Source organism: Astatotilapia calliptera, chromosome 6 (genome assembly GCF_964374335.1).
Source record: "Astatotilapia calliptera chromosome 6, fAstCal68.1, whole genome shotgun sequence".
In the NCBI taxonomy this organism is placed as follows: Eukaryota; Metazoa; Chordata; class Actinopteri; order Cichliformes; family Cichlidae; genus Astatotilapia; species Astatotilapia calliptera.
In genome coordinates, this window is record NC_137427.1 from 41,120,214 (window position 1) to 41,145,085 (window position 24,872).

Genomic DNA, 24,872 nt, shown 5'->3' on the forward strand with positions numbered 1-24,872 from the left:
CAGTGCTGTCGCTCTCTATACACAGTTCGCGCAATTGCAAAGTGAAAGCAAAAAAACAAGCGCAAATTCAAACGCGATTTCAATATGTCACATATTGACAGTGGCTCACCCAATGACATAATTACCCAGCTACATTTCTGAAAGAATGCAAAAGCATTGACATATATTTTTCCTTCCTACAATAGCCCGACAGGCAGGGCAGAGATAGCCCCGGGACGTCGGGCTAGCGATATTGCGAGCCCTGTATCTGATTGAGGAATCACTCATCTTTGGAAAAGAGAGTTTATTACAGAGAAATGTCTCTTTCCAAAATAAAAGCTATACTATCCGCTTCTTCTGGGCTATATTCTCAGCAGCATATTAAACATATCAGGTCTCCATAAGGAGAATCCTGTGCTAACAGCTGTCTAAATGACTCGGCTAAAGTTTGTAGCATGCATGCTTGTTGTTTTTGTCTTTGCACTAGGATGATGTCGGTGTAAATGTGCAGTCATATTCGTTGTGTTCCCACTAGTGCTTTCAGGTTAATCTCGTTGAAATAACCTTAACGCCACAACACGGCAAATCTCCGTTAACGAGCTACCCTATACAGAGGGGCTAGACGGCCAACACGTTAACGAGCTAACTGCGCTAACACACTAGCTCCCACCCATGTAATTGAGCATTGCATGGCACATCCAACATACTGTTTTACTTTAGTCCATGACTCGCTTACCTTCAGGGTCATACGTCACATGAAAACCAAAATAATTCCAAACGCCAGATCTGAATGAGGGTGGGGAGGTCCACTTCTGTCTCGCTAGCTTGCCCTGCGCTCTTCCTTCTGACGATGCTGTCTGTGTTGAGCGCTCAGTGAATCTGCGTTCGACTACTCCGCCTAGGCTGCACTCTCGAGCCTAGGCGGAGTAGTCAAATGCAGATTCACTGAGCGCTCAACACAGACAGCATGGTCAGAAGGAAAGTTGATAAAATAAATTACAAATTTTGTATTGTTCTTTTTTTTTTCTCCCCTTTGGTTTTCTTTCTTTCTCTCCCCCTCTTTCTTTCATTCTTTCCCCCTGTCCTATCCCACAGTCATGTCTGTCCCGTTTGCAACTGAAAATAAAATAAATTCATAATTATAATGTAGATAACCTGCTGTTAGTTTGGTATTTTGTCCTAATCCGCTTGCCGTACCTCCGTGTAGGTGTGTGTATGTTTTGAGTGGTATAGGCGCCATTCCGTTATTGAATCCAAGCATGTAAGTTCTCTGCTGCTGTGCTGGTTAATAAAACCACGTTAACTGAGATTACTGCTTCATCATTATCATACTGGTGAACATACAACATGGTGTCAGAAGCGACGGAACACGTACTTCGTAGTTGACGGTGTTTTTTTTTTTTCCCCGTCTCAAGTCTATTTTGTGGGTGCGTTTTTTGTATCCGGACTGCAGACAACATGGCGGAAGGATTCAGGAGGCCCGACCCACTTGTTTTCGATGGTAATGTTGCTGAAAATTGGCGCATTTTTGAGCAAGAGTATGACATTTTTATAGCGGCGGCACACTCTGACAAGCCAGCGCGCACACAAGCCTACATATTGCTCAACTTAGCAGGTCCCGAAGCTATAGAACGGGAGCGGTCTTTTGTTTACGCGCCAGAAGTGAGAGAGCCCGGCGAGGGAGGACGAGTCCTCATTCCTGCAGAATCGAAGGAGGATCCTGAGTGCCTCAAAAGGAAATTCAGAGAAACGTGCAGCCCTCAAACCAATGTCACGATGGAAAGACACAAGTTCAACACGCGGAATCAGAGGACTGGCGAGACTGTTGAATCCTATGTAAGTGATTTACGGATTAAAGCAAAAAGCTGCAGATTTGGTGATCTGAGTGAAGAACTAATAAGAGACAGACTAGTTTGTGGCATCAACAATGACAATTTAAGGAAAGTGCTACTGCGTGATAGTGATTTAACGCTAGCAAAAGCCATATCTGTCTGCCAGATTCATGAAATGACTGAAGAGCATAATAAAACACTTGCTTTTCCTCAACAATCTGCATCAAATGTTGATGTGCTCCAGCCCACATTTACGAGAAAGCACAGAGGAGATAAAAAGAAAATACCAAACTAACAGCAGGTTATCTACATATAATAAAGGTCAATCAAATGGACCAATATGATGATCCACTTAAAATAAATCCTCTTGGCATCTTTCTTGGCCTCAAGACAACAATTCTGATGGCTATAGATCCAAACGGATCTATAGCCATGTAGTACTGCCTCAGTACTACATGGAAGCTCCTGTCAGGCATCATATCGGCTAAGATGAACAGGCACATGGGTCAATACATGAGCGGGACACAGAAAGGAATTGGCAAGAATACCAGAGGCGCAAAACACCAGCTACTGGTAGACAGAACAATCAGCTGAGACTGCAAGACCAAACTGACCAACCTGTGCACTGCCTGGATTGATTACAAGAAGGCCTATGACTCAATGCCCCACAGCTGGATACTGGAATGCCTAGAATTGTACAAGATCAATGGGACCCTAAGAGCCTTCATCAGGAACTCAATGGGGATGTGGCGTACAACACTAGAGGCCAACTCCAAGCCCATAGCACAAGTCACCATCAAGTGCGGGATCTACCAAGGAGATGCTCTGTCCCCACTGCTGTTCTGCATAGGCCTGAACCCCCTCAGTGAGATCAAAGAGAGGGAAGGTAGTCAGAACTGAGGGGATTGAACTACCAGAAGGCAACATTGCAGACATAGAGGACAGTTACAAGTACCTGGGGATCCCGCAGGCGAATGGGAACCATGAAGAGGCCGCTAGAAAAGCTGCAACCACCAAGTACCTGCAGAGGGTCAGGCAAGTCCTGAGGAGTCAGCTGAATGGTAAGAACAAGATCCGGGCCATCAACACGTACGCCCTACCCGTGATCAGGTACCCTGCTGGGGTAATAGGCTGGCCAAAGGAGGAGATAGAAGCCACTGACATAAAGACAAGAAAGCTCCTTACCATGCATGGAGGGTTTCACCCCAAGTCCAGCACCCTGAGGCTGTACGCTAAGCGGAAGGAAGGGGGCCGGGGACTGGTGAGTGTCAGCACCACAGTCCAGGATGAGACAACGAACATCCAAGAATACATTGGGAAGATGGCCCCAACTGACCAAGTGCTCAGTGAATACCTCAGGCAGCAGAAACCCAAGAAAGAGGAGGGAGACGAGGAACCATCATGGAAGGACAGGCCCCTGCACGGTATGTACCACCGGCAGATAGAGGAGGTGGCTGATATCCAGAAATCCTACCAGTGGCTGGACAAAGCTGGACTGAAAGACAGCACAGAGGCACTAATCATGGCAGCACAAGAACAAGCTCTGAGCACAAGATCCATAGAGGCTGGGGTCTATCACACCAGGCAAGACCCCAGGTGCAGGCTGTGTAAAGATGCCCCAGAGACAATCCAGCACATAACAGCAGGGTGCAAGATGCTAGCAGGCAAGGCATACATGGAACGCCATAACCAAGTGGCCGGCATAGTGTACAGGAACATCTGTGCCGAGTATAACCTGGAAGTCCCGAGGTCAAAATGGGAGATGCCCCCAAGGGTGGTGGAGAATGACCGAGCTAAGATCCTGTGGGACTTCCAGATACAGACGGACAAAATGGTGGTGGCTAACCAACCGGACATAGTGGTGGTAGACAAACAGAAGAAGACGGCCGTAGTGATCGATGTAGCGGTTCCGAATGACAGCAATATCAGGAAGAAGGAACACGAGAAGCTGGAGAAATACCAAGGGCTCAGAGAAGAGCTCGAGAGGATGTGGAGGGTGAAGGTAACGGTGGTCCCCGTGGTAATCGGAGCACTAGGTGCAGTGACTCCCAAGCTAGGCGAGTGGCTCCAGCAGATCCCGGGAATAACATCGGAGATCTCTGTCCAGAAGAGCGCAGTCCTGGGAACAGCTAAGATACTGCGCAGGACCCTCAAGCTCCCAGGCCTCTGGTAGAGGACCCGAGCTTGAAGGATAGACCGCCCGCAGGGGCGTGCTGGGTGTTATATATATATATATATATATATATATATATATATATATATATATATATATATATATATATATATATATAACGAAGGCGGTCGCACTTTTCTCCTCTCCTCCTCCTCTCCCTTATCTTCCCTGCTTAGCCTCTTATGTCCTTGTCTAGTCTTGTGTTTTTTGTGTTACTTTTCCCTGGAACACTCTCTCACAGTCTGTTCTCTAAAACCTAAAAGAGGAATTATGGATTGGATCAACTGGTCCCTAAATGCAATTGACACCCCTTTCTCAACGAGAAGTCTGGGCTCGGGTGAGCCTGAGTGCTGAAGATATCTACCTATTCGGAACCATGGTAACAGGGTTCTGATCGGAGCTGGCTTGGCCCTGACTTATCGAAGAATTAAGAAAGCAGAACCGGCTGTTCAAACCCCCACAAGGCTGCCCGCTGGGATTGAAACGATGGGAAGAGGCGTGAGTTTCTCAAAATGGGCTCATTGAGTCAGCACGGATAAGATCTTGGTGAGGCTACGGCTGCTGTGAATAGAACAAGACCTCTGAGTGCCAACTGGATTACATCTGGAGGGGCTCGCTCGGAATAACATCTCTGAGCGCAAATTGGATTACATCTTGGGGAGGCACACTGTGGTCGTGAGTTCTCAGAATCGGCTCTTTGAGCACAAGAATGACAACATCACAGAGGCAAGTTTGATAACATCATGGAGAAGCTCATGGCTCTCCAACGCGAGATTGAGAGACCAGTGTTGGACTGTTAAAACAGCTTTGAAATTCACATGAGCTGTTCGCACTAAAGTAAAAAGCACCATCACTTCATACGGACACCCTTTCGGCGCTGGGCAGGATGGCTGCTGTGTTTGAGTCGGATTACTCCTCACTCCCCACCCGACCCTGTGGCTTGTCACGGGATCCATAATGTTGTGCTGTGGGCATTTATGCGCTTTTTTGTGCAGAGGAGTTTTTTTGTTTCCTGTTCTCATGCTGTCCTCCCAGGAGCCCAGTAGAGTAGAGGTCTCTTTTTTTCCTCTTGTACTTTCCCATTGTAGTGTATATTTCAGTGTTTTTCTGTAACGCTACCGATCTCCGACCTGTATCCCCATGTGATGTCTGTGTTGTGTGTGTAAGGTCAGGAGGGGGGTCCTATTTCACCGCAGGGCAACCTGCACGTGGCGAATAAAGCCTTGATTGATTGATTGATTGATATATTAGAATACAAATAAATAATGGAAAAGAATATACATTACACACACCAGAAGTAAATGGACATTTTATTAAATAATGCCTGCACTTATTTTTAATACCCTTTTTTGCATTTGTTTGCATATTAATTTATGTATTTTTTTGATTTAATAGTTTTTAGACAACCTAGCAGGATGTGTTAGGTTTGATTACACTCATAGGATTTGGATAAATGCGTGGTTGTTTTTGGTCTTTATGTGTAATACTCGTCAATTATAAAGGTGGTAAAGTTTCATTTCCGAGCTTGAGACTTTCTGTCGATGGTGCTGACAAAACCTCCTTCCTTCCTTCACCTTTCCTAACACCTTTTCTTTTTTCCTCTTCCTCACTCTTTCTTCTTCTCTCGGTCGTTCCTCTCTCCTTCCTCCCTACTGTCTTCATTTACCTCCTTTGCTTTCCTCCCTTCCTTCCTGCGCTTCTTCCAGACGACATAGCCGGGCCCCAGCCTGGGCCTTTCCTAGTGAGCGTCATGGGCGCCTCTCTGCAGTCTCTTCCTCTGCCTCTCCCTCCTCCTCCTCCTCCTTCCCACACTACCATCCAGCACAGTCTCAGCCTCAATGGTAAGATCTGTCCCGAGGGATGATGGGAATTGTGGTCAGAGATTAGTGACTTCCCGCTCTCATTATAATCAGCTAATGTGCGTCAGTTAGTAGTATAGACATGTTTATGTTAAAAATGCTTCATCTGGCACCTTTAACATCTCTCATATAGATGCTTTCCTACGGGCCCTTCCTCATTCCAACCCATCATCAGCTGATGGTCCACCCCCCATCAGACAGGCCCCACCCCCCATGCTGTGTGCCCTGCGGCGGTCGGAAGCCAGCAACTTCACCGCCAGTCTGAGAGAACTGGAGAAGGTAAGATGATATTGATGTATCTTCTCATTGTATGGTCAACTATACAAAGTGTAACTTCCTATAAATCCATAAAATGTACAAGGTCTTCTGTTTTTTGGGATGGCTTTACAATCTGTTTATGTAGAGGTTATTTCCAAAGGTTATTGATCAGAGAAAAGAAAAGCATAACTAAGAATGCTTCTCTGTTTTTTTTTTGTTTGTTTTTTTTGGGGGGGGGGGTTCTTTGTTTTTTATTGGGGGGCTGGGGGTTCAACCTGCAGTGCGGCTGGTACTGGGGTCCCATGAATTGGGAGGATGCGGAGATGAAGCTGAAGGGTAAACCAGACGGATCCTTCCTGGTTCGTGACAGTTCAGACCCTCGGTACATCCTGAGCCTCAGCTTCAGATCACAGGGAGTCACACACCACACTCGCATGGAGCACTACAGAGGTGAGAAACACACACACACACACACACACACACACACACACACACACGCACACACACACATCTCAGATGGGATTATTTATGAACTTAACAGAGGCAATTTTCTAGAGTAATCCACTGAACTAGATAAAGAAAAACATCCTCCTAACATGACCATTCTACACTAGCAGTGATGCTACACTATAAACCAGCTTATTAGTCAATTTAAATGGACAAAGCGAGGCTGCAGTGCTGCGTATGTAGTCAGCTATATATTCACGGTTTCAATGATGCTTCAGGCGACAGAACAAACTGTTTTTTCAGTCTTATCTTAATTAATTAGAATCTACATTGTTTATTATAAACTGACCATTCTGCTGTATTTATCACATCTTCCCAGCTTGCAAGGTTAAGATAGATTTTGCTTTGACGATACTTGTACCAGTCCTTTTCTAAGATTATTAATGTGCATTGTTTCCATGTAGTATGGTGTTAGCTTTTCCTGTGAGGGAATCATTGCATTCAAAAATATTTCGGCGATGTCACTGGACAAAGATTTTCTGTGTATCTGATATGAAAGTGACATTAAGATATTCAGACTGATAGCTGGTGTCATGTGCCATGTGTTGTGTTTTAGTTTTTTGATGTCATTATCTTTCTAGTAAGACTTATTATTATTCAGTTCTGGTTCTTATTTAGTTTTTATAGAGTTTATAGATTATGGGTAGCATTAGGATAGAGCTCAGAGGTCTGGGTAAGTTGTACTGGACTGAATTTACAGGCTTATTCTGTTAGAGAGTTTGCCCTCCTTCCTTTTCTGTCTGTGTGTTTCTTTTTCTGTGGACAGTCATAGTAGGTTCAGACTATGAGGGGTTCAGACTTTTAAGGTTTTGGAGGTAAAGATTTATCTTTGCATTCTGACCAATCTCATATTTGTCAGCATGAAATTGATAAAAGAAGAGTATCAAGTAATGTTGAAGTGCAAACACTTTACATCATTAAATCCAATAAAGGATCTAATCCTCATGGTGCTCCTCAGTTGGCAAATATTCCATATATATAGGGCTACAAAACATTGTAGAAGATAAAGTATAAGTCTCGCAAGTTACAACTGTATTAAGAGGTTGATTCACAGTTATGTCAAGTTATTCTTATTCTTCTTATTCTTACTATAAATCTAAAATGAAAGATAGAGCTTCAAAAAACACACAAACACCCACTCACACAGTCCCATATGATGGTTATTCAACATCTCAGGCGTGTAACGCGGATATTTGTGAGCACATATTACCACAATGAGTCACGTAAGACCTTCATGCACACACGCAAGCTAAGTATGATACACAAATGTGCACATCAAACTGTACTCTATATTCCACTTTAGCCACTCTTCACTTAGTGCGAAGTGTATTTAGAAAGAGCTGCCAAACAAAAGCAGTTTTCATGCTATTCATACGCTGCAGGTGAGCATAGGCATAGAGAAGGATCTTGATGCAACATGTTAATAAATGTTAATGTGTCAAAAATTTCATCATTAAAGATGAAGATGTTTATCTAGACTTTGATTTATTGCCACACTCGTGATTGCCAGACAAACACAGCAGGTTCCAAACAACACCTTATGCATTAGAGAGCCAAGTATAGCATACAAAGTGCACAAGCTATACAGTTTGAGTCTAAAAATGAGATGTGGAACCGAAAGCAAATAACAAAAAAAGGTCAGACTGTTCACACAGATACATTTGTGGAATAAAAGCACAAAAAACGTAATGTTTGCCTCTGGAGAAAATACTTTGGCACGATTTTACTCAAGTTTGCACTTATAGAACTTTGTTGTGTAAAGTATCTTATGTAAAGCAACATAAGATATGATAATAATAATAATAATGATAATAATAATAATACATTTTATTTGAAAGCACCTTTCAGAACACTCAAGGACACTGTACACAGTAGAATAAAAAAAGCAGCATAAAAGTATAGGACATAAAACAAATTTACAATAGCAGAGTGGAGAGGTTATGTGGGATAAGCTATTTTGAACAAGTGAGTTTTGAGTTGGGACTTAAAGAGAGAGTGAAGGAAGAGAAAATTTTAAATCAGGAGGTAGAGAATTCCAGAGTCGTGGAGCAGAGCAGCTGAAAGCCCTGCTCCCCATGGTGGCAAGAAGAGGGGAGGGGACGGAGAGAGAAAGGGAAGAAGAGGATCTAAGACATCGAGATGGGGCGGTGATCTGAACCAGATCAGAGAGATATGGAGGAGAAAGATGATGAATAGCCTTAAATGTGTACAAGAGTATTTTGAAATTGATACGATATTTGACCAATGAAGCTGCTGCAGGACAGGAGTGATGTGGTGGACAGAAGGGGTCCTGGTGATGATACGGGCAGCAGAGTTCTGGACGAGTTGGAGCTTGTGGACGGATTTCTGAGTAAGACCAAAAAGAAGTGAATTACAATAATCAATCCTGGAAGTAACAAGGCTGTGGACAAGAATGGCAGTGGCATGTGGGGTGAGAAAAGGACGGAGACGATTAATGTTGCGCAATTGAAAATATGCAGACCAAGTGACGTTATTAATGTTTGAATTGAAAGATAGAGTACTGTCGAGGATGACACCCAAGCTTTTCACAGAGGAAGAAACGAAGACCAGCGAGTTATTGATAGTAACAGAGAAACTGTTGGTTCTGGATAATGTAGATTTAGTGCCGACCAAGAGGAGCTCGGATTTATTACTATTGAGTTTGAGAAAATTAGAAGAGAACCATGAATTTAGTTCGGCTAAGCAGAGGGTGAGGGAGGATGGGGGAAGAGCAGAATCAGGTTTAGTGGACAGATAAAGCTGGGTTTCATCGGCAGAACAGTGAAACTGGATATTATATTTACGGAAAATGTGTCCAAGCGGAAGAAGGTAGATAATAAAAAGAAGGGGCACCAGGACAGATCCCTGGGGCACGCCAGTGGTCAGAGGAAGGGGCTGAGAAGTGAAGGATTTGAGTTGAATAAACTGAGTGTGATCAGACAGGTATGATTTAAACCAGGCTAGTGGAGTATGGGAGAGACTGATAGAGGCTAACCTACTGAGGAGAATGGAGTGAGAAATAGTGTCGAAAGCAGCGCTCAGATCGAGGAGAATAAGAATGGAAAGTAAACCGGAGTCAGCTGCCATAAGAAGATCATTGGTTAATTTTATAAGTGCTGTTTCAATGCTGGACTGGAACTGTTCATACAGATTATTATTAGTTAAATGTGAGTGGAGTTGTGTGGCAACTATTTTCTCAAGAATTTTTGAAAGGAATGGTAGATTGGAAATAGGCCGAAAATTCTCAAAATTATTGGGATCTAGACCAGTTTTTTTTTTAAATATTGGGGTGATGGCAGCAATTTTGAGGGAAGCAGGAACAGTTCCAGTGGTAAGTGAAGAGCAGATGATAGCAGATATGAGGGGAAGCAAAGAAGGTAGACATGCCTTAACCAAAACTTTAGGAATGGCATCTAGCTGACAAGTAGAAGGCTTTGACTTACAGATGAGATGAAGTCAGTTTCATCATATCAGCAATTTTATTGGTCCCCGTGGGGGGATTTGTTTTGGATTCCAAACTGTAGTTTGCAATAAATTAACAGAGTAAAAACAGACTGTACCTGACTCAACCCAGCAGACAAAATCAGCAACATTAAAAAGGCTAATGTCTCTTTATACAAAACTCGGGAAGCACTGTATGCAAAAATCTGAGTTCGATAAAAGTGTCATTGTATATTTGGCATTTTTTTAATATAAATGAGACAAATCTTCATATAATTGACTGAGCTGTTTTAAAGTCTATTAGCACCATTTCAGTAGATAAGCTACAGACCTACAGGGAGTGCAGAATTATTAGGCAAGTTGTATTTTTGAGGAATAATTTTATTATTGAACAACAACCATGTTCTCAATGAACCCAAAAAACTCATTAATATCAAAGCTGAATGTTTCTGGAAGTAGTTTTTAGTTTGTTTTTAGTTTTAGCTATTTTAGGGGGATATCTGTGTGTGCAGGTGACTATTACTGTGCATAATTATTAGGCAACTTAACAAAAAACAAATATATACCCATTTCAATTATTTCTTTTTACCAGTGAAACCAATATAACATCTCCACATTCACAAATATACATTTCTGACATTCAAAAACAAAACAAAAACAAATCAGCGACCAATATAGCCACCTTTCTTTGCAAGGACACTCAAAAGCCTGCCATCCATGGATTCTGTCAGTGTTTTGATCTGTTCACCATCAACATTGCGTGCAGCAGCAACCACAGCCTCCCAGACACTGTTCAGAGAGGTGTACTGTTTTCCCTCCTTGTAAATCTCACATTTGATGATGGACCACAGGTTCTCAATGGGGTTCAGATCAGGTGAACAAGGAGGCCATGTCATTAGTTTTTCTTCTTTTATACCCTTTCTTGCAGCCACGCTGTGGAGTACTTGGACGCGTGTGATGGAGCATTGTCCTGCATGAAAATCATGTTTTTCTTGAAGGATGCAGACTTCTTCCTGTACCACTGCTTGAAGAAGGTGTCTTCCAGAAACTGGCAGTAGGACTGGGAGTTGAGCTTGACTCCATCCTCAACCCGAAAAGGCCCCACAAGCTCATCTTTGATGATACCAGCCCAAACCAGTACTCCACCTCCACCTTGCTGGCGTCTGAGTGGGACTGGAGCTCTCTGCCCTTTACCAATCCAGCCACGGGCCCATCCATCTGGCCCATCAAGACTCACTCTCATTTCATCAGTCCATAAAACCTTAGAAAAACCAGTCTTGAGATATTTCTTGGCCCAGTCTTGACGTTTCAGCTTGTGTGTCTTGTTCAGTGGTGGTCGTCTTTCAGCCTTTCTTACCTTGGCCATGTCTCTGAGTATTGCACACCTTGTGCTTTTGGGCACTCCAGTGATGTTGCAGCTCTGAAATATGGCCAAACTGGTGGCAAGTGGCATCTTGGCAGCTGCACGCTTGACTTTTCTCAGTTCACGGGCAGTTATTTTGCACCTTGGTTTTTCCACACGCTTCTTGCGACCCTGTTGACTATTTTGAATGAAACGCTTGATTGTTCGATGATCACGCTTCAGAAGCTTTGCAATTTTGAGACTGCTGCATCCCTCTGCAAGATATCTCACTATTTTTGACTTTTCTGAGCCTGTCAAGTCCTTCTTTTGACCCATTTTGCCAAAGGAAAGGACGTTGCCTAATAATTATGCACACCTGATATAGGGTGTTGATGTCATTAGACCACACCCCTTCTCATTACAGAGATGCACATCCCCTAATATGCTTAATTGGTAGTAGGCTTTCGAGCCTATACAGCTTGGAGTAAGACAACATGCATGAAGAGGATGATGTGGACAAAATACTCATTTGCCTAATAATTCTGCACTCCCTGTACATACAGACTTACATACAGTAATATAGCAATCTGTCTACAGTAAACATATAGACAGATCTGAAAACATTATGTGTAAGCAGACAGGCCTGTACAGATCGAGCAAATTGAAACCAAAACTCATGAAGCATGAATAACTCACATGGCGCCACATGCACACGCCTCACATGTGTGACAAACTAACAAGGTGACTTGTACAAAGATGAATGTGTGACTGGTCACATACTCCAGTACGCACGCTCCCATGCAGATGTTCATAACTGAGGCTGTACATTAATGAGTCACTATTACATGGCCACAGCATCATGGCTGAAAACACATTCATTATACAGATATGCAGCCTTCACTGACACAACATGTTCGCATCAGTACAATCTTGTTTGCATGAATGCATCATGACCCAGCATGAACTGAGGGCAGAAAGGCTTCAAGAGAAAGAACCACTGTGAAGTCAACAGGAAGTCGAATCACTCATAGCATTTGTCTGTTCACATATTGGCTGTTTGTAAATTATTTTTATTCAGTATTATGTAATTATGAACTGCTCTAAAGTAATTTCTACCTTAATATTTCTTTTTGTCACGTGTCTGCGGCAGCAGACCCTGTATTTATTTAAGAGGACTCAAACGCAAACGCTTGAGGCAGGAAATATGAGAAACAAAGGCAAAATAACACAGAGATAAACTAACCAAAAACCTAAAGTGGGGAAAAACTAAACAAAGATCTAAACACAGAGAGCGTGGGAAAACCACAGACCATGAACACGGCAAGGAGAGCAGACACGGGTAGACGAACAGACGACCTGACAAGGAACAAAGGAAGACAGGACTTCAATACACAGAAGGGCAATGAGGGAAGTGGAAACACCTGGAGAACACAGCTGATACAAATGAACATGACACCACAGGGGAAGCAAAACTAAACATACTGAACATGGAGCTCAAGACTATCTAGAGGTCAAATGACCCAGAACCATGACACTTTCTTTTTTTTAAACTTGCCAGCTGTATTACTATGCAGCATGAGGCCTGCGTATCCCTGTGATCAGAGGCTCATATGCACAACAGTGTGACAGCTGTAATGTTTGCTAGCTGCATGCCCTTTTTTGGTAGTAGAAAGTAAACAACTCCTGCATGAAACTGTTTACGAAAAGGCTTCTGGATTTTCTGAGCAACTTTGTCATGATTTCTGCAATGGTGCTGAGTGTGTTAACTGTGCTTTCTGGCCCCTCGTGCTCCACAAAGCTCTACTAAACTGGGCACCTCACATCAAAGCCATCTAAAAGGATAAATAGCGCTTCAAGCCAGTAGAAATGTATGTGAAAGTGATTTAGTGGTGAACTTTACCTTTAAAGTTGCATTATTTCCAGGGCCTAAAGAGCATGATTTACATCTTAAAGCTGCACAGGCTGATGGAAATTTCCTGTTGTGTAGCTTTATTTTTTGTTCTCTTTAGTCTCTTTAGAACTATCCAGGAACAGTTTCATCTCAGTTGCATTTATAAAAACGTTACTCATGTGGGTACGATTTATAGATATTGAAAAAGTACACATGATACAGTACATACAGGAAACTATTCCTCTTTTATTGCCTGCAGGGACGTTCAGTTTGTGGTGTCACCCGAAGTTTGAGGACCGCTGTCACTCTGTGGTGGAGTTCATCGAGCGAGCCATCATGCACTCCAAAAATGGGAAATTCCTCTACTTCCTCCGCTCCAGAGTCCCAGGTGAAACAACACAGGCTTTATATCAACACCCAGCTCCAACTGATCAAAAAAACACTTGAATCACCCCTTAGTGAGAAGTGCCTGAGAGACCGGGAGGAGAGGAGAGAATAGCTATATATGTACCATTTTTATGTCTACATTCAGGTTTTGCATCATGCTCATGTGAAGGTATCTGGTCATTTATGTCTTACAGTAAATTTACACTAGTTTGTGTATACTATAGTGTATGCTATTGTATCCTTTGCATCCACCTGTGCGATTTATACACATATCATTGAGCCGTGAGCAGATTTACCCCTGATGAGAATCATGCCGACACAGATGTGATGCATGTGGACCTCAGGCCAACCTATATCGCACAATTCACTGTAGTTTACTGCATCACACCTAAATGACAATAAGTAAGGTAGCATCTTCTGATTGGGAAATATATCTGTGCAAAATGTTATCAGACATAACTGAGTCAGATTGAAACGAATCTTTTACTGTTATATTTATATTAAACTAAATCTTGAGCTAGAAATACTCACCGAGCACCAATTTCCTGTGGATTGCTCCTCTACTAGTCTAGCAAATACTTTATTTACACCTGTCTGAATAATCTTTGCTAAACATGACAGAATCAGGCTGCTTAGAGAGCCTATAGTCTATACATTCACATGCATCAAATGTGTGAGGAGTCTTGTAGTAACGGACCAGCTGCATCTGCTTCTACCATGGGCTGTAGGGAGCTTTATATTGAATTTCAGCTCATTGCTTCCCTGTACAGCTACAACTCTACTGTTTTATTTAATTCCTATTCCCACGATAATATAATTTTCAGCCAGAGCAAAAGCTCCAAAAATCTATTGCTTTTAGCAGCTAAAGAGACAGGTACTTCCCTCAGGCGTCTGTAGAGACCAAAAATGGAGCTAAAAGAGCGCGAATACTTGACTCACATGCAACAGGTTAGTTGAAAGCATCGCTCCACAGAAATGATCTTCATTTGTGAGTTGTGTCGAAGTGGTCTGAGGTTGAAGCGGTGGATGCCTATGCTGATAGAGAAGTGTATGTACAATCAATCCCTGTAATCCAGAAGTTTATACTTCACATTGCTCTAAGCACTGAGTTTCACACAGTTTGATCTACTTCTGTGTCTGCGTGATGCCAGTGAGATCAGATATCCTGTTTACTAAGAGAAGCTGACTTAAAGGGGAAGAGCCGAAGGAGAGTTGGATGAACTGATACACCATCCCAAAGCCATGAAAGTACACAATAAATAAGAATTAACTCTAAATAAAATGAAAATGCTGCTCTAGTAGATTCCAAGAATAAAATTATGAAGCTGGAAACCAGCATCTCTTTTAAGAAAAGTCCTGCAAGTCTCAAAACAAATAAAACTATGTTTTTGTAAGAATTTTTGGCCATTAAGCTACAGGCACAACAGTTGACAAGAGGACACAAAGTCTGTGAAGGACGCCTACATGTTAGTCACTGGGCCACCAGAGTGCCCAAAGCAAAATTGGGAAAGGGCAAATTAAAATGTTTCACTGAGTAAAATGTTTCTTTCTGTCCCAGGACTACCTCCCACTCCGGTTCAGCTGCTGTATCCTGTGTCTCGCTTCAGCAACGTGAAGTCACTTCAACATCTCTGTCGCTTTTGCATCCGACAAATAGTCCGCATCGACCACATCCAAGAGCTTCCACTGCCCAGGTACTCAGTTTCAACTGGGAAATATACTTGCTGAAATATACAGGAGTGGAAAGCCAGCATCCTGAACAATGCTGCTGTTTTCCAAGGTGTTGGAACGGTTTTAACAGACTCTTTATTGATGGGTTTTCACTTATAGCTCTTACTGAGGTTTTAACCTAGCAACCTCCAACCACATGATTCAGGTAGAGAAAAAGGCGGTACATTTTGTTTTTCATAAAAACAGTATGTGTTAGCATAGTTTCATTGGTATCCAACCAAAAGCTGAGATATTTTGAAAAATCCTGGGTTGGTTTTCATTTATTCTTTGTGCTGATGTTTAAAACTTTTGTGTCTTCTGTTCTGTTTCTTTATCTCTACATTCAGTAATCCAGCTTTTGATTTTGATACTGATTTTTTGCCTGTATTTTCACCTCTTTCCAGACCGCTGATCTCCTACCTGAGTAAGTTTTATTACTATGACCCTGAGGAGGAGATGTACCTGTCAATCAAGAGCATCCGGAGGGTAGTGGGAGTAGGGCAGGAGGCCGAGTCGCAGACGTAGCAGCAGAGCTCTTCTCAGCTCGAGTGAGTTAGTTCATCAACAGCATGCTGTTGATTTCTAGAGTGGTAAATAGTACTGTTCTAATCCAACGATGTTTTGATCCTGTGACTGAGATGCTCAGGTGAAATCTTAATATAAAGCATTAATATACATAGTTTTACCCTCATCTCCAGGTTTTGCTGTGGAGGACTGTACTGTCTGTACTGGTCTACCAGTCTTCCAGCATCGGCCATTCAGAGTCCCTGGAAATCTGTGTGTCCAATGTGACTGGGATGGATCCTCCTATGTGTGGATTTGGACTAATGAGAGGAATGATGTGTGCTTGCAGTTGAATCGTGGTGCATATGCAGTGGACTCAGTGACTTCTGAGGAGGGACTGTAGAGATACGCTCACCTGAAAACATGTCGACAGGCACAAAAACAGAGCCTGAATTATGAACTCAATTTCCTGAACCTGTTGAAATGGACTTTTAAAACACAATGCACTGGTCAATTTGTACAACTGTTGTTTGCTGCCATTTCCTTGTTTTTCCTTCCATTTTGTCAAAAAAAGGGATTTTGGATTAAAAGATGTCCTCAGTGCTGGTATACACACAGAGGCAGGGCCACAGAGGCCTGTCAAATCATTTGGTGTCTTCATCATCTGAAACTGAACCCCAAAAGTTGGACCCTATGAATCAGCTAAAAAACGTTTTTTGCTTTTTTAAAATCCCGTGAGTAAATTTCTTCATTTTATTTAAACTCATCTAATGTTATATGACACAATTTGAGGAACTCCTCAAGTTGTATAAGTTGTATATGGAATATATTAAGAGTATTGACTGTGGCTTTCACTTGCAGCAACCAGCACTGGTTATTTTCACTATTATACATTAATCAGTGTGCCAGCTATTTTTTAAAAGTGGCAATAGGCATTTTTCGCTATAACCCAACTTTCTAAACTGGACTCCTTGTTTTTAAAAAACAAACAAACACCCACTTCTATTGGGTAAATAGCTAGCCAACTGTTGTTACTTTATGTGAACCTACTATGAGCTTTGAGTGCTAAAACCCATTGAGTTTATTCTGAGATACAAGCTGTTTTGCTTTAAGTCTTCTTTGTCTTTGGCCTCTCAACAATATAGGCACAATATGATACTGTCTGCGATTTCATCTGCGGTAGCTACCAGGAAACCAAAAGTGCTATTCTCATTTTGTGTGTGTTGGCAAGCCTATGGTCCCCAGAGATTTACCTGTTGGTAGTCAGAGCTGCTGAGTGTAAGTGTTGCTTATGAGCAACCATTTAGAAGGCAGCTGGTATGCTTATTCTATAGGCATTTCAATATATAGTCATCACTGGATGTTTGTAGGGATTTTTTTGTGACGTTTTGTGTCATATTGTTAAAAATATCTATTTAATTGAAATAAGAACATGGTAGACACTATTTTGATCTTCTTAAAACAGCATCCTAAACTAATCTGGGTCCACATACTGGCCACCTTGTTAGGTACCCCTGTTTAACTGCCCATTAAGACATATCTAATCAGCCAATCACATAGCAGCAACTCGAATGAATTGAGGCATATAGACATGGTCATTATCACCTGCTGAAGTTTAAACTGAGCATCAGAATGGGGGAAAAATGTGATTTCTTTGTTGGTGCCAGACAGGCCATCTCTCACACAACTATCTCTAGGTCTAGGTCTATCTCACAGCCCATTGTTCCTTCAGTGGAGCTGGTTTCAGTCATTATGCAAATGTACTGTTTATAAGATTGGGGAAACCTGCAGTCTGCTGAGACTGAAGAAGTCACTTGGACGAGTGACGAAACATTTCTCCCACTGAAAACGTCCAGATGAACAGAATTAACTTTTGGGGAACTATCTCTAGGGTTCACAGAAAAAAAGGAAAGAGAAAATATCCAGTGAGCTGCTATAAATGCCTTTTTGATGCCAGAGGTTAGAGGAAATTGCCATTCTGCTTTAAAGTTGCTCCAATAGTCATGTTTTACAATATAGGTATGCAGAGGGAAATTGCTCTGAATGCACAACACGCTGAACCTTGAGAAGCTGGGTGTCACTCCTGTCTAAAAACAGCAAACTGAGGCTACAATTTGCATTCGTCTACCAAAAATGGAAAGATTGGAAAAATGTTCCCTGGTCTGAATTTTTGCTGCAACAGTTGAATGACGAGGGTCAAAATGTGGTGTAAGCAGTATAAAAGCATAGATCCATCCCGTCTTGTAGTCACGGTTCAGCCTGGGGGAGGTGATGTAATAGTCTGAGATATGTTTCCTTAGCACACTTTGGGCCCCTTGGTATCAATGAGCATCTATTAAATTACATAGGCTACCTGATTATTGTTGCTGACCATGTCAATCCTTTTGTGACCATGGTGTACCATGCACACCATATCAGAAAGCTCAGAGCATCTCAAACGGATTTTCTGAACGTGAAAATTAGTTGACTGCGCTCAAACGCCCTCCAATCCTTTTGGATTTGCAGCATAAATGTGAAGCTGACAAATATGCAGCAACTGTGTGATGTTATGGGCCAAAATCTCTGAGGAATGTTTGCCAGCCCCTTCTTTAATCTGTGCCACGAAGAATTAAGACAGTTCTAGAGGCAAAAAGGGTCCAACCTGGTGCTAGCAATGTTTAGCTAAAAAGTGACTGCTATATGTATAAAGTTTTTCAGAAAACATTCAGAGTCAATTTATGCTTGGTGCGGAGGAAATGTTTTGCTTTTAGAGGTATGCAGTCTTAGGCTGTTCTCCTCTAATAGGTAAAAACAAAAAGCGTTTATATTGCCCACTAAATACTTGACAGATTTTTCAGAGTATAAAATATCACATAATAGTAAACACATTATTCCCTAAGCGCCCCCCCAAAAATACAATAAAATGTCTAATGCCATAAAATTGGTTGTTTTTGTTGCTGTAATTTAAATCACAGAGAAATGACCCCCACAGGTGCTGGCTTATAGCAGTTTCTGCTATGCTCTGGGTTCTGTTGATTCATGTTTTTGCCTTGTCTTCTGCCAAGAATGCCTAAAACATATAGAGTTATTATCTTTATTTTTGATTACTGAGCCACGATGTAAAGAGACAGCCATTACTACAGTTCATTAAGTAAATGAACGTAAAGGTTGTCACTGATTTCACACGCCCTTACTTCTCCCAATGCATTGTATTCGGGTCTATTTAAACTCCTGTATTTGTTGCTTTTAAAAGACCCAGTTGACTTCACATTGGTGCTGTTCATGTTCAGACAGATATATACAGAAATAGTGAAATTACACCAAAGAGAAAATACGTCCTCGGAAAACTGGTTTACGATACTAACGGGTATTTGATGTGGGGTTTTTTCCTGCTTTAGGGTAGATATTTTCAGTTACTGAAATGAAAGATTCATCTGAACTGAAATTATTGAATCTGGGAACATTTGATTATTGCCAAAATGCCCTGCCTCTCAGTGTGTATACCTCCTATAACTGCTCTCTACCTGTTTGTTTTATTTGTTGAAATGCCCAGGTGTATTTTCCTCATTCTGTTTCTCAGTACCGTGAAGCTGGCTACTGGCTTTTCCAGTAAAAAGGAAACAAAAAACCCTGGTGTGTGGCATTTTTTCCCCCAATTTGAGTATTTTCACTGAAAGCAGACTGAAAATATTTCAGTAAACATATTGATGGGATCTAACTTTAGCTCATTTTGAATTTTATTTTGGTTTATGGAAAACTAATTAACTAATTTAATAAAACTAATTAATATCACTGAAAGATTTGGAAACAACAAGCCAATCTGCTGTTTATATATTTTCCATATATTTTATTTAAAGTTAGCAATTGTTGGTCATTGTGTGAGGCTGTGATACACAAACTAACAGTAGGAAAAATTCAATCTTGGCATACTGAGACCTAACTGACATACTAATATTATTCTACAGACCTATCACTGCTTTGGCATAACTATGACATTAATGACAGATCGACAGTTTTGTCTTAACAGGGTTTATGGATAAATGTGAACTGCTCAGCAAAATCTGTTTTTTTTTCTTTTTGTAGAAAACCCTCCAAAAACTTTCACTTTAAATAAATCTGCTCCACTATAAAATTTGATGACATTATTTATAAAATAGGAAAACCTGCTATAAAGAAATTAACATCAGCTTAAGAGAACAAGACATTGTGCCATTACTCAATTCAATTTTATTTATACAGCACCAAATCACAACAACAGTCGCCTCAAGGCGCTTTATATTGTAAGGTAGACCCTACAACAATACATACAGAGAACAACCCGACAATCATATGACCCCCTATGAGCAAGCCCTGTGGCGACAGTGGGAAGGAAAAACTCCCTTTTAACAGGAAGAAACCTCCGGCAGAACCAGGCTCAGGGAGGGGCGGGGCCATCTGCTGCGACCGGTTGGGGTGAGAGAAGGAAGACAGGATAAAGACATGCTGTGGAAGTATGATTCTCAGCAGAGAGAGCTCTATAAACAGAGAGTGGGAAAGGTGACTGAAGAAGAAATACTCAATGCATCATGGGAATCCCCCAGCAGCCTACACCTATTGCAGCATAACTAAGGGAGGATATAGGGTCACCTGATCCAGCCCTTTATAGCTATTATGCATACCCGCTTATGATGAGGTTCAGATTTTTATGCTTGAATTTGTTGTGCAGACTGTTTTATTATTATTATTAGTAATAATAATATTATTTGTTTTTGTTTTTAATGAATTACATGAAATGAATATACCAACATATAAAGCTCAAAATTCAATTTAAGTTTAAATTAAACACTCTTAGTTCATGAATAATTAACAGTTGATAAATAAATTCTTAAAATATCAATATGAATGGTTAAGTCATACCGGCACAGACATCTGGTTGTGTTGTGTGTGTTTCTGTGACCAGCAGACCACCTCATTATTGCAACATTGTTTTTTTAGTCATTTGAACATCAACCCTGAATAACAAAACTGCCTCAAAGTGACTAAAGCATGCACAATATATAAAGTGTGTATGAATATAACTAAGTGAACTTAAATAGCTACTGTGATCCAAATTAAATAAAACAATTTAAATTAAGTAAGCAAGTATTGCTTACATTCTGTATATAAACCATTTGTTTATAAAATGTCAAAAAGGCTAAAAACCCGTCACAACATCACGTCCCTTGCTTCACAGCTTCTGGCTTTGAGTTCTTAATGTAGAGTGTGCTTCATTTTTTAATGTCAGCTATTCTCTTTGAAATAGGCTGAAAACTCCTGCCACAGCTTTGGCTTGCTCATGAAGCCTGTTAACTGATAAAAGTGAGATGTCCCAGTTAAATTATGCAGCACTTTCTCTCTGAGGCTCTCCACAGAGGTGCCTGGGGAGAAGGTGGGAGACAGTATCTGCATCCTTCATCAAGCCAACTACAGCACACTTGAGGTGAAGAGGGAGAGAGTGCTTTAACTAAAAGCAGGACTCCGGTTTCCTAAGCTCTTAAAAAACTCATGCAGCGATGCAGGGAGAGGACAGACTGGGAAGAAATGAAAGAGGTCTGTATGTGAATAAGGTCAAGGGTACTTTTTGGGAAAAGCCTATATGAAAAGGCATTACGTGCATTGTGGATGTGAATGGAGTCAATGGGAATGAGCCAATGAGAAAGAAGGCCAGCTCATAGTAGCCTACAAGCTGGCTGAAAGTGCTGGGGGCCAGCTCGGCTGATGCAGACGACAGATGGGCCTGACAGGACATTTTCTTAACAAGTTGAACATCCGACAGAAAAGGTATAAAATGCTCGCAGAGAGTGAATGGCATCATGACATGAGTCAAAAAGGAAAGTCCCTAATCTTTAGTATTCAGATCCCAAAGGAACCAGTCAGTGTTTGAACAAGCTAAAGGTAAGAATGCAAAAATGAAGGTTACACTTTCAGATTCTGTTTTGATGACACGGTTGTATTAGTCATAGGAAGAACACAAGACATTTAAAACCATTAAATAATGTTTGGATGTCACAATGATCTATTCTCTGTCGTTGTGACAGAAAGCTCTGAAATTAGTTCAAAACAGTGTTAATGTGTCATGACTAATGTCTCTCTCTCTCTCTCTCTCTCTCTCTCTCTCTCTCTCTCTCTCTCTCTATATATATATATATATATATATATATATGGGGGAGGAACTCAATGGGGGTGTGGCGTACAACACTAGAGGCCAACTCCAAGCCCATAGCACAAGTCACCATCAAGTGCGGGATCTACCAAGGAGATGCTCTGTCCCCACTGCTGTTCTGCATAGGCCTGAACCCCCTCAGTGAGATCAAAGAGAGGGAAGGTAGTCAGAACTGAGGGGATTGAACTACCAGAAGGCAACATTGCAGACATAGAGGACAGTTACAAGTACCTGGGGATCCCGCAGGCGAATGGGAACCATGAAGAGGCCGCTAGAAAAGCTGCAACCACCAAGTACCTGCAGAGGGTCAGGCAAGTCCTGAGGAGTCAGCTGAATGGTAAGAACAAGATCCGGGCCATCAACACATACGCCCTGCCCGTGATCAGGTACCCTGCTGGGGTAATAGGCTGGCCAAAGGAGGAGATAGAAGCCACTGACATAAAGACAAGAAAGCTCCTTACCATGCATGGAGGGTTTCACCCCAAGTCCAGCACCCTGAGGCTGTACGCTAAGCGGAAGGAAGGGGGCCGGGGACTGGTGAGTGTCAGCACCACAGTCCAGGATGAGACAACGAACATCCAAGAATACATTGGGAAGATGGCCCCAACTGACCGAGTGCTCAGTGAATACCTCAGGCAGCAGAAACCCAAGAAAGAGGAGGGAGACGAGGAACCATCATGGAAGTATGTACCACCGGCAGATAGAGGAGGTGGCTGATATCCAGAAATCCTACCAGTGGCTGGACAAAGCTGGACTGAAAGACAGCACAGAGGCACTAATCATGGCAGCACAAGAACAAGCTCTGAGCACAAGATCCATAGAGGCTGGGGTCTATCACACCAGGCAAGACCCCAGGTGCAGGCTGTGTAAAGATGCCCCAGAGACAATCCAGCACATAACAGCAGGGTGCAAGATGCTAGCAGGCAAGGCATACATGGAACGCCATAACCAAGTGGCCGGCATAGTGTACAGGAACATCTGTACCGAGTATAACCTGGAAGTCCCGAGGTCAAAATGGGAGATGCCCCCAAGGGTGGTGGAGAATGACCGAGCTAAGATCCTGTGGGACTTCCAGATACAGACGGACAAAATGGTGGTGGCTAACCAACCGGACATAGTGGTGGTAGACAAACAGAAGAAGATGGCCGTAGTGATCGATGTAGCGGTTCCCAATGACAGCAATATCAGGAAGAAGGAACACGAGAAGCTGGAGAAATACCAAGGGCTCAGAGAAGAGCTCGAGAGGATGTGGAGGGTGAAGGTAACGGTGGTCCCCGTGGTAATCGGAGCACTAGGTGCGGTGACTCCCAAGCTAGGCGAGTGGCTCCAGCAGATCCCGGGAACAACATCGGAGATCTCTGTCCAGAAGAGCGCAGTCCTGGGAACAGCTAAGATACTGCACAGGACCCTCAAGCTCCCAGGCCTCTGGTAGAGGACCCGAGCTTGAAGGATAGACCGCCCACAGGGGCGTGCTGGGTGTTATGTTTAACATAAATGTAAAAATGGAATTTGTTTTACAGACACTGGTCATGACAATTTAGTATCATACACCAGATATTTTCTGAAATAAAATATTCAAGTAGAAGTTTCAGCTACAATATTAAGAGCTTTATTTGCTTTATACAAAAAAAAAAATGTTTTTGCCAGTAAAAATATAATTGGAGTTCAACACTGTAAGCCAAATATGTGCTTGTTAAAAGTAAAACAGTAAAACTGTGTCGCTTAATGTTCACAATCACTCTACATTTCTGCCTCCCCTAATATATTCTACAACAATCCAGCTGGTTCCTCACTTACTGAAATATTTAGATAACATACTCACCTGATGATGGCACTAGATCCAAAGACAATGCATCACAAAAGTTACAAAAATAATCTTACGAAGAATCACTGCAGAAATCCTATATATCTGTGCATGCTCACAAAGACAACATGCAAATATACAGCATAATTTCATTTGAGTGAGTTGAGTCTTTTATCGAGCCAAGTATCAGAGATCAATCAAAGATTAAAGAGAGTAGGATTTTTTCTTCTTCTGTGTAGTAATAGACTCAAATCAATAAAACTGTGCAAAACAGAAATTGGATCAGAAAGAGTTGTAAATCAGCCACAGAGAGGGTCAGTTAATGTGATTATATTAGCACAAATCAATTGTGTCTATCAGAAGACAAAAACCGAAAGGACAGTAAAAAGGCACAAAGTCTACAAAGATTAAAACAAAGAACAACAACAACAAAAACAAAACATGAAGCGCTATGGTGAAGCAGACAAATCAAACTACTGAAAAAGATATGCAGGAAGGAACACAAATACATCCAAAGAGGTCAAAAGCAAAAAGACAACAAAGAGAGTAATGTGCTTTTAATGTGTCAACAGGGCCATTGTCTCATAACCTGACAATCATTACAGTCTGCAGTCTATAGATTGGTGGACTAATGACTTGAATGCTGCATCCTCTATTGCATTAGCAGTTACCACACAAGCAGAGAGCTAAATGTCAAAGTGCTTTTCAGGGTAAAACTACAGCCTATTGTGAAGGCTGTGTTGAAAACAACAGGATAAGATAAAAGACATGTCATACATGTTTTAGCCAGGCATCTTTTTTGTGTGTTAAGTACACAGCCACTAACAGCTCCAACATCATTGTGAAGTTTGCGGACGACACTACAGTGGTGGGTCTTATCACCAACGGTGATGAGACGGCTTACAGGGAGGAGGTCAGCGCCCTGACCCACTGGTGTCAAGACAACCATCTCACCCTCAACGTCGCAAAGACAAAGGAGTTGATAGTGGACTTCCGGAGGTGCAGAGAAGTACACACCCCCATCA

At 42.0% G+C, this 24,872-nt stretch overlaps 1 protein-coding gene across 3 annotated transcripts in view; it reads left to right on the forward strand.

Moving 5' to 3' along the window:
• socs7 (suppressor of cytokine signaling 7) overlaps positions 1 to 19,994 on the forward strand; it is a 28,698-nt gene extending 8,704 nt beyond the window's left edge. For 2 of the 3 annotated variants that reach the window (XM_080303261.1, XM_026172094.2), the window contains 6 exons: positions 5,977 to 6,122; positions 6,383 to 6,551; positions 13,542 to 13,670; positions 15,228 to 15,363; positions 15,784 to 15,927; positions 16,078 to 19,994. In XM_080303261.1, the coding sequence (XP_080159387.1) occupies positions 5,977 to 6,122; positions 6,383 to 6,551; positions 13,542 to 13,670; positions 15,228 to 15,363; positions 15,784 to 15,904 (701 nt within the window). In that variant the 3' untranslated portion in view covers positions 15,905 to 15,927; positions 16,078 to 19,994. Of the gene's footprint in view, positions 1 to 5,690; positions 5,826 to 5,976; positions 6,123 to 6,382; positions 6,552 to 13,541; positions 13,671 to 15,227; positions 15,364 to 15,783; positions 15,928 to 16,077 lie in introns of all 3 variants that reach the window. The other variant, XM_026172093.2, reaches the window with a different exon arrangement.
• Positions 19,995 to 24,872: the final 4,878 nt, after the last annotated feature.